This window comes from Hipposideros armiger, unplaced genomic scaffold (genome assembly GCF_001890085.2).
Source record: "Hipposideros armiger isolate ML-2016 unplaced genomic scaffold, ASM189008v1 scaffold_33, whole genome shotgun sequence".
NCBI lineage: Eukaryota > Metazoa > Chordata > Mammalia > Chiroptera > Hipposideridae > Hipposideros > Hipposideros armiger.
This window is the reverse complement of record NW_017731383.1, coordinates 1,625,986-1,641,164: the sequence shown is the minus strand read 5'-3', so window position 1 is coordinate 1,641,164 and position 15,179 is coordinate 1,625,986. Positions and strand designations below refer to the sequence as shown.

Here is a 15,179-nt window from a genome sequence, read left to right as displayed (position 1 = left end):
AGGTTACACCCTGTCTCACCTGGAAGTCACTACATTTGCAACGGCATTTTATCCACTTTGGTCACTTTTTCCAGCTTTGCCAGAGTTAGCAAGCTTTGAGCTTCGCTATTCTCTCCAAAACCTCCATTTGTAAAGCTCAGCTCTGGGACTCGAAGGAAAGACGTGCGGAGCCCCAAAGCCAGAGGGGCCCTGCTGGAACCTCTGGGCTCCCCCAGGTGTTACGGGCTCCGAAAACCCGTTCTGTCCCACTTTCTCCAGCCGCTGCGATTGGCGACTTTTTGATTCCCGGATCAGGGCTAACGTGTTCGTGATGCCGCCCTGCGCTCCTCTGGTTGAATGTGTAATTTTAAGGCTCAGCTTCGCCCTCGTCTGCAAGCAGAGCGCACGGCGCGCCCTTGTGATCACTCCCAGAAATGGGTCCGTGTGAGAGCGCCAGGCAAGCCCTCGTTTATCTGATCATAGTATTTTAAGGAAAAAAGAAAAACCCTGAAGATAACCTTGAAAACTGATGTTTTTGATGTCTTAGGATTCCACTTTAATACGAATTTTCTTGAAAGTTACAGAAAAAAAGCCAATGCAGTTACAGTACCTGCAGCACTGAGTAAACTTCCTTCCCTTTTCTAGCTCACATCATTGGTTACTTTTTTACTTTCATTTTATGAAAGAATAAGACTAAGGCCCTTCTCCAGGGCTGCTAATGTGGTGTGGACCGGTCCCTCACACCCCTCGCCCCAGGACCAAGGAGGCATTTGGGGTCGCCCTTCCCCGTGCGGTCTGCAGGTGGCGTCTCATTCTAGCACAGACTAAAGGGTTTGAACAGTTTAGCTGAGCACGAAGAGAGGAGCAGAGATGGGCAGTGGTGAAACAGCCTGGAAGCTCCCAAGTCGCCATTGGTTGGGTCCTGCCTCCCCCACCTGGGGGGACGTGTTCTTACAAGGAAGCTGGTGGCCACTGGCACAGAATTCAGCTGTCGCCAGGCGGGCCCAGCCCCCGGGGAAGCTGCTGTGAGGACGGCTCAGAGAATTCCTCCTGCAGACTTACGTCCCCTCTGGGCTAGCAAGTCCTCACCTTTTGCAGGTGCTTTGCTTTTTGGAAATGGCCCAACTGTCCAGAGCTGAGCTCGGAGACTAGAGAGGTGGGTGTGACCAGGAAGCAGTGAGGGCAGCTTCGTGGCTGGCGTGAAGCCGGTTCTGAAGGTCTGGGCCCTGCTTTGGGGTGTGACGATGGGCTTGCCTGCCAGGGAAGAGGCGAGGGGTACAGTGTCCAGGCAGGCGCCCTGAAACGGGGCCTGGCCCTGGGCAGTTGGTGTGACCCATCTCCCTCTCTGGTTCGTTTCAGCCGAGTCCCCTCCCTCGGGGCTGCAGCCCGTGGTGCCTCCACAGACGGAAGACGTCAGCTCCGACGACTCTGACGAAATTGTCATTGCCCCATCGCTGGCCGTGAAGAAAAGTGTCCCCCTGCCCTAGGTCCCCATGGGTGCAGCTCACGTGTGGGGTCTGTTGGGGGCAGGTTAGGTTCAGAGGACAAAGCACATGTGGGAAGACAACACATAAAACGGGAAAGCAGTCGGTCTTGCTGGAGCAAACAGTGCCCGCTTCCCACCTCCACTCCTCCCCCGGCTTTCTCGTCCGCGCTGCTTGTTTGGTTGTTAGGAGTCCTGAACGCCTTCGCCTTGTCTTTGGGGAGGGTGGGTGGTTGCATCGCCCCCTCATCTCCAGCTGCGGTTCACATGGTGATTTTAGTGCCAGACAGACACATCACCCAGAGCTGGGGGGAAGCCAGGGAGCCCCGCAAAGATGCGTTTTTACAGCAACTGACTGGCCACCTTGGCCTTGACCTGGAAAAAAGTCAAGATGGGGACCTGGCTGGTTGAATCTTTATCTGGTCTGTGAGCTGCCAAATCAATTTTCTTACTCCCACTGGACTGATCGGTAACTTGGCTGAATCGTTGCTCGTCATCCCTTGTGTCATCCACCGGGTCTGTCCCCAGGTGACCTGACCCACATGCTCTGGGTGCCGGGCTCAGAGCTAAAGACCCACAGGAGCCAATGAACCCAGGCAAGCACCTGGGCCGCTGCTCCCACCCCTCATCCCCAGATGGGCATTTCTGTGTCGCTGTTCACTGCCAGGAGCTCCAGGTGATGGGTCCTGAGGGGACACAGAGCGCCATCAGGGCGCCCTGCCTGGGCCTGAAGGACAAGGCCCTGCTCAGGCGGGGGCCGGGGGCGGGCTGTAGGGACCAGGCCACGGGCAGAGTTGAGATGGGCAAGGCGGGCACATGGACTTGAGTTTTCCAAGAACATGCCCCTGAGCACGGTGAGTGGTTTCTGGGCCGAGCCCCTGGGGCCACTGCTGGCCGATTAAAGCAACAGCCTGAGCTACTCAGTAAATGATGTACCCCAAGCCCTGACTCCAGCCGACGTCCAGTGCGCAGGGCCTTTTGTAGGGACAGCCTGCCCTGCGGCCCTCAGACACTGCATTTGTCCCCTGGAGAATGCCCAGTGCCAGGCGTGCTTGCCGGGCCCATGGCTGGGCTGGGGCTCTAGGGGGCAGTGGCACAGGGAAGGGCAGGAGTGGGGCCTGGGCCTAGAGAGACCACCTTCCACTGTGCCCACCAGACTGGCCCCCATACTGCGCTCAGGACCCCCAGGTGAGGCTGAGGGGGGCCCTGTGGGTGAGCAGTGGGTAAGGTGAGCCTGGGGGCAGGGCTTCAGGCGGCAGCAAGACTGATGTCCCTGAGAAGACTGGACCCAGCGAACATGAGCCGGAGAAAGGGACCGTGGCCTCAGGCGTTCGGTGCCCCAAAGGCACAGGCCCTGCGCTCTGGGTGGAGAGGCTCACGTGGTCATGCTGCCCTGACTGAGCAGCACCTGCACGTCACCTGGAACTTGACAGCAGCAAAGCTGTTTGCTTCGAGGCCGTGTAGGTGGTCCAGCTCTGCAAAAGCACACCCTGTCTCCCCCCCAAATACCCTAAACTAGCAGGACCTGGCTGGGCTGAGTGGCAGGTGGGCAGTGCCCCACCTGTTGGCTAGTGCAGCTGGACGGGGCCCCTGGGAGGAAGAGCTCATGAGCCTCTAGGTTCTGACGGGGGCTGGTGGGGCTGTGCCACCCATTCCTCCTCCGGAGCAGGTGCTGTCCTGGTCTTCAGGGACACTCCCCCTCGAGACCTGTCTTGGCTGTCGGGCCTTCATAGGATGCTGTTCCTGTCACCCGGGACAGGGACTTCTGTCATCTTTCTGAAGGCGTGTCAATTACACATGAATCCAGGCACTGCCGTGGCCCCGCTGCCCTTGGTTCTCATCCACCCACTGGATGCAGACACGGGCTGAGAAGACCATGGGGCTCCCGAGACATGAGCAGGAAGAGGCTGCAGCAGGAGCCACGGTGGATGTGAGGGCTGTCGGGCAGGCCGGGCGGCAGCTGGTGCACAGGGAGCTGTCTACGGGTGTCTGTGTGGAGTGAGTGGGGCTGGGAGATGTCCCCACCGGGGAAGGGGGCGGGCCCCAGACAGGACAGCCCAGCCCGCAGTGCCCCAGGCCTCCGACGGGTGGGGGGCCCTGGGCCAGTGCTCGCTGAGGGGGACAAAGTGGGGCTTTGGTTTGCTGGCTCACCTGTGTGGTGATGGGGGACTGCAGTAGACAAGTGGCCCTCTCACGCTGGCTGTGCTGGCTGCTGAATGTCTGTTTTGTCACCTGAAGAGGAAGTGAGGGCTGTGCTCCTGCCGTCAGACCAGAGCCTTCATCCTGGCGTTAGGAAAGGTAGGCCCACCTAGCTCAGCTCCACCAAGACGAGCCCCGCAGAGCTTGGCTTCCTTTCTGAGAAATGAACGCCGTGCAGAAAGCCCATTAGCCTTCAAGATCCTAATGAAATGAGGTCCCGTTAGAACCCACCTGAGCTCCTTCAAAACCCCTCCTGTGGTTTTGGAGGCAGCGTCTGCTCTCCTGTGGCTCAGGGAGGACCAGAGAGGTGACACGTCCCCGAGGGCTGAGAGCAGCTGATCACCGCCAGAGAAAGCGCGGTGTCTGGAAGCTGAACCGTGAATCCCCCAGGTGGCTCAGGAGAGAGAGGAGCAGGCCCACGTTTAGAAGTAGCCTAACTTAGTATCGTTCCCACATGAGCCTTGGGGAGGTACCCCCGTTACTTGTTCCTGGCCTTTATAAGTAAAAGGTGCTTTGCACCTTGTAAACCTGTCACTTAAGCACTTCCAGGTGTGGGTTGCTTTCACGCTGCACGTGTCAGCTGATCTGCAGGAACTCCCCGCCCCCTTTCCTGGGCTCCTGGCAGTTTGCTCGGTGGTGGCTCAGGCATCAGTTTATAGCCAGGATCTACTGACACCTCGTCTCTTGAATTTCTCTTCCTTTACGTGAGTGAGGACTTGAGCATCAAGAAACAAAAATATGTTTTTTGAGGGGAGAACGTATTCCCCCAAATCCTATTTCATTTTAACTTAAGAAGCAGGGGAGGAATAATTTACTTAGGAATCAAACACAGATGCCAATGACAAAAAAAAGAAAAAACAGTTGATTTCTAGGAAATCTATTTTCTGCTCTATCCAGTATTTGCTATTATAGGAAAGTGTTGTTTTCCGATATTCTGTCGCATGGAACGAGGTGCATCTGTGACTTTCCTTCCACGCGGCTGCTTGCCTGCCCCTAAGTTCTGGATGTAACCTGTGCCCTGTTTGCTGGCTCCAGCATTTGCCCAAGCCCGTCTGTGCAGCCTGATCACTGCGTGTCATGCTAGCAAATGCTTCTTTGGAAGACTGAAGCCCGGGGAGCTGAGCCCTGTGGAATCTGTGACAGTGCAGAGTGCATCAGACGCCCAGCACAAGCCTGCCACGAGTTCTCCTATGAGGGTCCAGGAGCAGAGAGGCAGTGCCTGGGGGGGCTCAACTGGAGCTGGCTGGGGGAAAATGGGGTGAGGTCCAACCTCAGGCCTCCACCCAGCAAAACAAAAGCCGGAAGGAAGGTGTAGATAGCATGTGAACAGAGAAGTATGTGTCAGACACCCACAGGGTCCCCCCCCCACCCCATTCCTGCCACTGGTTTTCAGTGCTCTGGGGAACTCTGCTTAAAAGCAGCACCCAGCATTGGTTAAGAGCTGGCTTGGGACGCCAGAGGGCCCCGGTTCGGATCCCACATATGAGGGCCAGTGACACTGCCCTCTACAGCTAAGATGCTGAACAACAGCTCAACCTGGAGCTGGGCTGCCGTGAGTCACTGGCGATGGAGTGGGCTGCAGCCCCTGTGGCAGTGGGTTGCCATGGGCTACCGTGTGTAGCCAGCAGCTGCCGTAAGCGGCCGTCCAAAAGCCGGCGATTGATTTGCCTCGCCCGGGGAAGAGCACAACGATGGTGCCAACTTGGGCCAGTGAAGCGACGTCCTCCACAACTAGACTGAAGAACAAAAGGACAGCAACTTGTCTGTTCCCATCCCCCAATTCCCCAATAAAAATAAAAAATTAATAAAATAAAAGCAGCACCCAGCTTGGTCTGCAAGGAGCACGTCGGCCTCCTTGAAAACTGGTATCTGAGTTATCCCCAGGATCTGACTGAGGTGATTTATGAGGTTCCTCAAAAGCCACCAGGGAATATAGGAAAAAAAGTCAGAATCTGAATCCCTGTTTCCTTTTAGCCCTGCTGTGGCGCTTAGAGCACGAATGATGGGATGAGCAGTAGGTCCAGCTAATGGCCTTTGCCCGGCATCTTCCATTACTTCCTGGGAGCCCAGCCTCCCAGAGCGGCAGCCCCATTAGAGGTGGCCACTCGAGAGATCTGCGGGAAGTCTCCGTGGTGCTGTGTCCTTCCTGAATGGGGATTGGGGCGTCCCTGAGCTGTTCTAATTAAGCCCCAGAAAGCTGGGATTCAAGGATAGGGCCCGAGGTGTGCCAAGGCCTCTGGGGCTGCGGATCAGGGGTCTGGTGCGAGTGCTTTCCTCCTCCCAGGCCCCGGGGAGGGCGGGGTGGGGTCCGGGGGGGGGGCACATGTGCCCCAAGCACTGCCCCTGCTAACACATTTTAAATTGCATATAAAATATTTATTGGTTTCCTGAGTTCACATCAGCGTCTACGTTGCCCCATTTTGAATCACCCAATGCACGTGACCTGACTTCCAGCTACGTTGTTTGAGATTCATCCGGTGATGTAAAAACCCATCTAGGATGTGCTGTCTTAGGAACCATTTCTTCCCAAGCCCGAGGACGGAGCCGAGGACAGTGCTCTGTCAGGTGCTGCTGGGTTCCGCCCTGGGTGCGTGTGTCCCCACTGTACAGTGTGACCACCCACGGCATTTTTAAGGGATTTTCCAAAGGGTGAGTCACAGTGACACCCAATGTGAGTTTGCAGGTGTGCAGCTCTAGTCTGGAGTAAGGGCTAACTCTGAACTACGCCCCTCAGCTGGCGCTGTCCCACGGCCTCCATCAGCATTGCTTCTGGCTCCCAGGCCTCTCTCCCAGCAGTGTGTGGCTGTCACCTGAGAGCCGCGGTACAAGGACTCACACGGAAGGCAGCGCCCTGTTTCCCAAGGGGTCGCTTTGTGGGGAAACCACCCTTCTGTATTTGAACTGTTCCAGAATGAAGCAAAGGCTTGGCTCCCCCTCCCACTCTGGCCCCTGAAACACCCCAACCCCAGGCTTCAGCACCCCACTCCCAGGAGCCCTCCCACCTCACCTGGACCCTCTCCCTGTCAGACCACTCCCTTCACATCTAACACATTAGTTCAAAAAAACAAAAGTAGACAGCAGCCGCACATCATCCACCACCCCTGTAGCTAGAAGTAACCACTGGGCATTCGGTACGTGTTGCAGACGCCCCTGTCTGCGTTTACATACGGACGGAAGAGAGGAGGGAAATACCACCAGAAAGAATTTTACATCGGTGTGAAAAGAGGCAGGTACATGCTATTTTGATTTTTTTTTAATAATTTCCCATTGTTTTTTTTTATAGTTTTTTTTTGTTTGTTTGTTTGTTTGTTTTTTTAGAGGGCAGCATCACTTGCCCTCACATGTGGGATCCGAACCGGGGCCCTCTGGCGTCCCAAGCCAGTTCTTAACCTTTGTGCCACTCGGCCGGCCCTGTTTTTTTTTTTTTTAAGCACTTTTATTTCTGCTTTTCTCAATTGCTTTCTCATGGCTTTTGCCCATTTTGAAACTAAGGGGTTTTTTTGTGTTTTTTTAAAATATTTTATTGGGGAATTGGGGGAGGGGAACAGCACTGGGGAATCAGGGGAAGGGGAACAGACAAGTTGCTTTCATTTTGTTCTTCAGTCTAGTTGTGGAGGACGTTGCTTCACTGGCCCAAGTTGGCACCATCATTGCGCTCTTCCCGGGCGAGGCAGATCAGTCGCCAGCTTCTGGATGGCCGCTCACTGCGGCTGCTGGCTACACACGGATGGCAACCCACTGCCACAGGGGCTGCAGCCCACTCCATCGCCAGCGACTCACAGCAGCCCAGCTCCAGGTTGAGCTGTTGTTCAGCATCTTAGCTGTAGAGGGCAGTGTCACTGGCCCTCATATGTGGGATCCGAACCGGGGCCCTCTGGCGTCCCAAGCCAGCTCTAAACCAACGTGCCAGTCAGCCGGCCCACTATTTTGATTTTAAATATTACATTTAATTTCACTTGAACGTAACAGAAGGAAAGGGAGCCTGGAGGGGCTTCCGCGGCTGCACTCACCAGCTTCTGCTCTGAGTTTGTGTAGCTGGCTCACGTTCTCACTGAGTCCTACAGCACGAGGGTCTGTGCCGAGGTGCCGTCTGTCCTCACTGTGGTTCTGACGAGCTGAGTGGTCTGCCTGCCATCAGCTGCGTCTCGTAGACCCTCCGTTTCGTGTGTCGTGTTCTCACAGTGCCTGTGCTGTGGACGGTCGTCTCACTACCCCGTCAGACTCCCTGAGTTCAGTTCCCGCTGGTTTGTGATACTCATTGCTGGTTCCAGGACCTGACACAGTGCCTGGTACTTGGCAGGCGCTCAATAACTGCAGAATGGATAAGCGAAGGGCTGAGTGTTCACCTTCCTCCATCAGAGCTTGTCCCTTGTGTCACCTATTGTCCGCTGGACCACAAGCTCCTGGAAGAAAGTGGTCACATGAGTCACCTGTGCTCCCAAAGCAAACAGTGTCCAGCACACAGAAAGTGCTTGATACATGTTGAGCAAAGGACCCTACCAGCCTCCCAAGATAGGCTCTCAGGCAGCCTTGGGGCCCCTTTCTTCCCCTCCCCCCAGTCTCCCAGCAAATCAGGAACCAAGTTCTGTCCATTCTGTCTCAACAGCGTCCTCAGCACCCGAGCACTCCTCCCCACCCCTCCATTTGTCAGGTTTAGGGCTGGCTGGAGTATGAGAACACCCAAAATAACAGAATCCCGGACAAGTTAGAAATTTCCAAAGTCCAGGAAAGGCACGGTGTTTCCACAGTTCTCAAAGGCCTATGGTCTTACTGTTGCTTCACTGCCCTGAACACACAGCTCCATAGTACAAAATGGCTGCTGGAGCCCCAGTTACGACGTAGGCATTCCGGCCAGCAGGAGTGGGGAGAGGGGGCGTCCCCACACTTGAGGACGCTTCCACTTGTATCCCATTGGTTAGAATGTTATCATTTGCACATCCAGCTGCAAGACAGCCTAAAAAAGGTGGCCTTTTATTCTAGATAGCCATAGACTCGATAAAAAATGGAAGAAGAGAAGATAGATGCAGCGGGATGATGGCCAGCATTTCCCCCGTTTCGCATCTTCCTCCTGGCAGCTCTGACTCCAGGGTCAGGCCCTTTGGCCCTTGCCCCCGCCCTGCCGCTGTGGTCCCTGGTTAAGAGCCACCGTGAGCGTGAGCACACACCTTCTCCCCTCCCTCGACAAACTCGCAGGTTCCACATCGCACTTGGATTTCCTGCGCGCCCCAGCTTGGCCCCAGGCTGGCCCTGACCCCGGCCCTCCCGTCCAGCCACACACAGCCCAGCGACTGACCACCAACCACCACAGCCCTCTCCAGAAACAGCAGGCCTTCCCCACCTCCAGCTGGCCCCTTGCACAAGCTGTTCCCCCGCCAGGAATGTCCTTTCAGCGAGCCAGCCCACATGGCCTCGCTGCTGAGAAGCTCTGGGATCAGCCCCTCCTTTCTTTGTGTTCTCACAAAATGAGTTCATTTCGTCTGTTTTAATATTTACTGCACGTCTGCTGTGTACCAGGCACTGAGGGAGGAAGGCACTTCATGCATGATGATCCCAAGCTTTATTTCATCTGTTTGCAAGTCTCTCTCCCCTAAGGCGAGCTCTGTGCAGACTGGGGTGAATTTCTTCACCCACGAAACATCCATCTGCCGGGTGAGGGGGACCCCAGAGGACCTCAGATGAGTGCTCCCTGCCAAGGTGGCAGGGGCCCGGGCAGGAGAGGCCCAGGGCACCAAGCACAGTAGCCAGGGGCTGTCCCTGCCCCCAGAGGAGGGAAGTAGGGGCTGGGGCCGAGTAGGTGGGGGTCTTCCTGGCCATGGGATCATCAGTCCCCACCATCAGTCCCCACCCCCAGGGATGGCACAGACTCTGGGGCTCACGGGTCTCAGGAGGGAAGCAGAGGCCGTGTGGGGGGTTTTGCACGTTCTGTTGAGGCGTTTGGTTCTCACCCTGGGAGCCGTGGGAACAGGGACGGCTGCTGGCAGGAGAATGACAAGGTCGGATTTGCATTTCAGAGGTGGAAGGACCCACTGGCAGCTGGGGGGGGGGTGCACAATGGCTCACAGATGGTAAGGAACCCTGTGAGTGCTGCCCATCCCCCAGTGCCCACTGGAGACCCGTGGAGCCAGCGCCCTGCCAGCCACCCCCGCAGCAAGGAGAGCGCTCAGGGCACCCCAGGGCCCTGAAGGGAGGGGCCCGCCGGCTCCTGGCCACCGCAGGAGAGCAGCCTCAGATGGGGAGCATCTCCATCCATCCCTCCTCCGTGATCCCAGTGCATTCTGGGGCCCCTGGTGGAGCAGGAAGGTGGGGGTGCCCCCAGAGCTGGGACCTCAGCCCTGGGCAGACGGGGAGGTAGTGTGGTGGGGCCTTCTGCCCCTCTATGTCCCCTGCCCACGCTGCAGAGCCATCTGGGCTATCTGGGTTGGAAAGGGTCCCTGGGCTGAGGGCCTTAGTTTCCTCATCTGTAAACAAGGGAATGACGACTGTCTCGGAGTGGCTGTGAGCTGGTAGCTAGCCGTCCCAGCCAGGGCAGCTCTCCGAGAGAGCTCTGGAAACACCCATGGAGCACCTACCAAGGGCCTGGCCATGATAGCACCGTCATGGCCTGGCTTCCGGAAGCCTCACCTTGCTCCTGTCCTGACCCCTGTCCTCCCATCACCTCCGGGAGAGACTGGGTGGAGAGGGCAGATGTGGGCGAACTTGGACTTGGTCCTGAGGCCCTGGGAGCCTGGGAGGGGCCAGCAGGGGAATGGCAGGTCAGCGTCCCTCGCAGAGGAGACCAAGGTGCCGAGGAGACGCTCACGGCCCAGGACACAGCCCTTCCGGCCGGGGCTCCTGGCGACTGAGGAGGACAGGGTGTGACATTTCCCTCGGGAGGGCTCCAGGGCTTCCTAGGAGAGGCAGCCCATCCTGGGGAGGGAGATGCTGGCTTACCCTGCCTCCCTGCACCCCCACCCCCACCCCAACACAGGCCCGTGAAACAGGCCGCCCTGTGTGAGGTCTGAGTCCAGCTTTGAGTCTGGGGACCCAGGGCCCCCACATGGGGAGGCAGTGGTCAGCCTCTACCCAGGCAAGGCAGAGACATCACGGCTGTGGGGAGTGACAGCCCCCTAAGGGGACTTGGGCAGGCTACATGGGGACAGGCTACAGGCAGGGCAGGGAGCTGGCTCACAGCTGTGAACACCCCCTTCCCAGCCTAGCGCGGCACCCACCATGGAGGGGAGTATGTCTCCTCCCCCGGCAGACGAGGAGACCAAGGCTTGGGAAGCTGTCTGGTGGCAGGGTCTCTGCTCTGGGAAAGGCAGCAATGTCACCAGGCGGCCCAAGGCCAGAGCAGCTGGCGGGTAAAGGACAGGCGGTGAGGGTCTGTCCCTCCCACGCCCAGGCCACCCCTCCTGCACTGCCAGCCTGCTTCTGAAGGTCAAAGAAAGGTGGCTTCTCTCCCCAGGTGTAGGGGCAGTGCGATTGGCAGGCCATCCTTCCAACAGCTGCTCCACTGGCCTTTGTCACCAAGACAGATGGTCCCTGAGGATGCCAGGAGGGCTTCATACATACGTCAGCCTCCATGTCCCTCTTCTCCCAGCTGCCCACCTCCTCTCCCTGTGCCCACCAGGGAGGAAAGGAATTGACTGGCTGACCAAAGAACATCCTTTGAAGGCCCGGAACATTAAGAAACCTTTCCCCATTTTGGAAGTCGGCTGAATCAGGATTGTCATAGCCACGGGCCTGTAGCCACACCTCCCTGTGCCGTGCCTTTTCCACCCCACCCACTGTCTCTGGGCTTGCCTGTGACGGCTTTGCCACTGGAGCCGTAGTAAGTGGGACCCAAGAAGACTGCAGGCGCATGAGTGACTCTGGGCGTGAAAGGGCACCGCGGCTCCGTGGAGGCAGCCAAAAGTCTGAGGGCACATTCCCCAAGACTGCCTCACTCCTGACACCAACCGCCGGCTTAGAGAGTTCCCAAAACCACCCTCAGTTTTGATAATTTGCTAGAAGGACTCAACTCACTGAAAGCTGATACAGTCACAGTTACGGGTTCTTACAGCAAAGGATACAGATGAAAATCAGCCGAAGAGATGCAGGAGGCAGAGTCTCAGGGGCTCCAAATGAGAAGGATGTGTGATGCGCTGATGTGTGACAAAATGCACGAATGTCACCAACCGGGGTGTTCATCCCAGCTCTGGTGTCCACGGTTTTTATCAGGGATCCGTTACGTAGGCACAATTGATTCACTGATCACCCCCATGGTTACCAGTCCACTACTGCTGCGTGACCCAGAGCCCCCATCCTAAATCACACGGCTGCTCTCTGGTGTTGCCAGCCCTGCGCAAACAAAGACGTGCCTATCGGTTGCGACACAGCTCTCCTCCCTGAGTCTGACGGCAAAGGCCACGTCCTCAACACAGTGCCCCGTGACGCTTGCTGTGAGGGTGACACTGTCCATCCTCCCAGCTCAGGACACTGGGTGAGCCTGTAAAGTGAGGGTAGTGATGGCTCCCTTGGGGGCTGTGAGATCAGCAGTCTAACCCGGAGTCTGGTGTGTTTGTGCAAATGCCTGTGCCCATGCACAGTCACTGCCCTTGAGAAAGGAGAGCTGCTGAAGAGAGCTTCCTGCTTTCCCAAAGTCAGGTCTGTGTCCCCAGCTGTAAAGCGGAGAAGCTGGGCTAAGTAAGCCCTAAGATCCCCGAAGGTGACGTGGGACTTGCGACAGTGGCCTTGGTCAGCCAGAGGCCATCCCTGCTGATTTGCTGTTTCCAGGGGCTCTCTGGAGAGGCAAGGCTACTGGCTAGGTGACTCCAGACAAGTGAGGCTGCTCCCATCACATTCTGGCTGGCTCTGTGTTTGGCTCACTCCGTGGACCTTTTGGGCACCACGCTGGCTGGCATCTCTCCCAGCCTCCAGAGCCACAGGGCCAGTTTCACCGTGGCCAGCTGGAAAGCAGCGCTCCGTGGTTTTCCTGTGGCCGGGATCCACGAGCCAGGTGTCAGTGGTGAGCAGGCACCGGGCTGGCTGTGCAGCCACATCTCAGCGGGCGTCAGGGAGGCCCCGGCCTCCGGCTTTCTCATGAGCTCTATCTCCACGGAAAATATGAACCTCTTTGGACGGGATCCAAACATAGGGGATTCCATTGTTCTGGCTTCCGCCCCAGCGTCTGGGGACCCGGCCTCTGCCTGGCTTTTCTCCAGGTGCCTGGAGGTCTTGGGGCAACCATTCCAGAGCCTCAACCCAGCCACCTTCCTAGCCTGGGAGATGGACCCTGGGGAGTGACTGGCCTGGCCTGCCCTCCCCCTCCATTCCAGATGCTTTTGCCAGATGCTTCCAAGGAGCTCAGACCTCAGTGCTCAGACTTTCTCATCTGTACTTCACTCACAAGCTCCACTCACTGAAGGGAGGGAGGGAGCGAGACGCGGAGGGAGGCCCTTCACATGTAACCATATTTTGAGTGTGTGGGGACAATTTACATAACTATTTTAACCATTTTTAAGGGTACAATTCAGTGGCATTTGGCACATTCACAACAATTGTGCTACCACCATCAGTATCTCATCCCCCCAAAAAGAACCCGGACATTAAGCAGTCTCCCCCACTGCCCCTCCCCCAGCTCCTGGCTACCACTCATCTACTTCCTGTCTCTAGGGATTTGCCTGTTCTAGACGCCTCACATGAATGGAATCGAACACTGTGTGGCTTTCTGTGTCTGCTCAGCGTCTCTCTCCCTCAGTGTCACGTTTCTGAGGCTCATCCATGTAGCACCGGTTGGCGCGCCACTCCCTCTCAGAGCTGAGCAATATTCCACTGCGTGGCCGGACCACACCGTTTGTTCCTCTGTCATCAGCTGAGCAACGCTCGGCTTGTCTCCACCTTTGGGTTAGTGTAAACAGTGCGGCTGTGTCATGTTACTTGAAATCCTCACGTTCCTGTGAGCTAAGTATGACTCTCACTGTAGCCATGAAAAGGGTAAAGCTCAGAGGACCTGTGACTTAGATATGGGATCGTCAGTGGGAAAGGAAAAGGAAAGAGATCTGGGTAGAGCGAGGATGGTGCCCACAGATGGAGTGGGCACTCACCTTGGCTTTCCACACACAGCCTTGACCACACAACCCCCCAGGAGGTGGGACGATTTTCAGGCCCATTTAAAAGACAGGAAACAGGCCCGTCTGTTTGTCACTTGAATGTGTAGATTAGCCTTGAAAACTCCCTCGCCACCCCTCTGTGATGTGGGAACCTGGCTGGGGGCTGGAGGAGATTGTGGGTCTGGGTACCCAAGAGGCACCTTGCTCAGGGCTCTCAGCTGGTGACAGCTAGGGTCCTTCCTGGCCTTGAGGGCCAGCGGCACTGGACCTGCGGTCCCCTGTGGCGGCGGGGTGGGATGCTGCAGTTCCTTATCGCTGCCTGGGGCTGCTTCCTCAGCTAGGAGAGGACGAGTGGCTTCCTGATCACCCCTTCCTCCTGAGTCATCCCTGAGTCACCCGAGTCACCAAAGGCATATCCCTTGGTGCCCTGGTCAGTGGCCAGCATTGCAGATGAGTCCTCTCTGACTTCTTGGGCCACCGGTGCCCTATTTCTGGTCATCCTCTCTGTGGCCGACAGCATGAGGCTGGAACCTGGTTCCTAGCTTAGGTGGTGATCTCACGCCTCCTGAGTGATGGCAGGACCTGGGCCTCAGTTGCTCCATCTGTAGAGTGGGGCTAAAGGCCAGCCTCCAGTCAAAGTGGTGACAAGCCAGAGCCAAGAGGATGCACCTACTGACCCTGGGGTGCAGAAAGGGTGCACCGGGGGCCACTCGCTTACCGCCTCCTGTATTCTTAGGTTCTCATCTCCGCTTTCATAGGCACGAAGACGCCCCATTAGAAAGTGTGGCTGTGCGGCTCCAAAGTCTGTATTCAGCCCTCCCTGGCAGTTGCCTGAATTTACAGGCCCGCGGATGGATGCCAAGACAGGGTACTGTCTTTCTCCTAGGTCTTGATATAAGACGCAACCTTCCCCGAAAGAATTGAATCTACCCTCCTGTCCCCTTACACACGCTACTGGGTCACACTTGATGTTCTCAGCACTTTACACTCGCTGTACTTCCATTTTACAGACGAGAACATTAGTGCACAGAGAGGTTAAGTAACTTGCTCAAGATCACACAGCTCTAGGTAACTAAGCCAGGCTCTGAATACAGATCATCCTTACTTTATAGGCAGGCCACTAGGTCCTTTTCTGGACGCCATGCCAGCCGGGCTTCTCCAGGCCGACGCCCGCAGAAGCTCAATGAACGTGCAATGCCCGAACCAACGAGAGAGAGCCCAAGTGAAGCGCAGCCAGCGTTCCGGCCCCCATCCCCATTTACGGATAGGGAGACCGCAGCCGGGTGCGTCGAGTGAACGATGCCCGACGCTGGGCCTTGCGGGTCCTGCGTTCCTTCCCTGCCAGGCGCCCCTCCGCCGGAGGTTGGAGTCCCAGGTGGGCGGAGCCTTGCCCAGCAGGCCAATGGGGACGAGGAAGCGGAGTCGGAGAGCGGGGGCGGGGCTGGACG

General features: G+C 57.1%; 1 protein-coding gene across 1 annotated transcript in view; it reads left to right on the top strand.

The window, feature by feature from the left end:
- IQCE (IQ motif containing E) overlaps positions 1 to 1,924 on the top strand; it is a 53,375-nt gene extending 51,451 nt beyond the window's left edge. The window contains exon 18 of the mRNA XM_019637421.1: positions 1,241 to 1,924. Within this exon, the coding sequence (XP_019492966.1) occupies positions 1,241 to 1,411 (171 nt within the window). The 3' untranslated portion in view covers positions 1,412 to 1,924. The remainder of the gene's footprint in view (positions 1 to 1,240) is intronic.
- Positions 1,925 to 15,179: the final 13,255 nt, after the last annotated feature.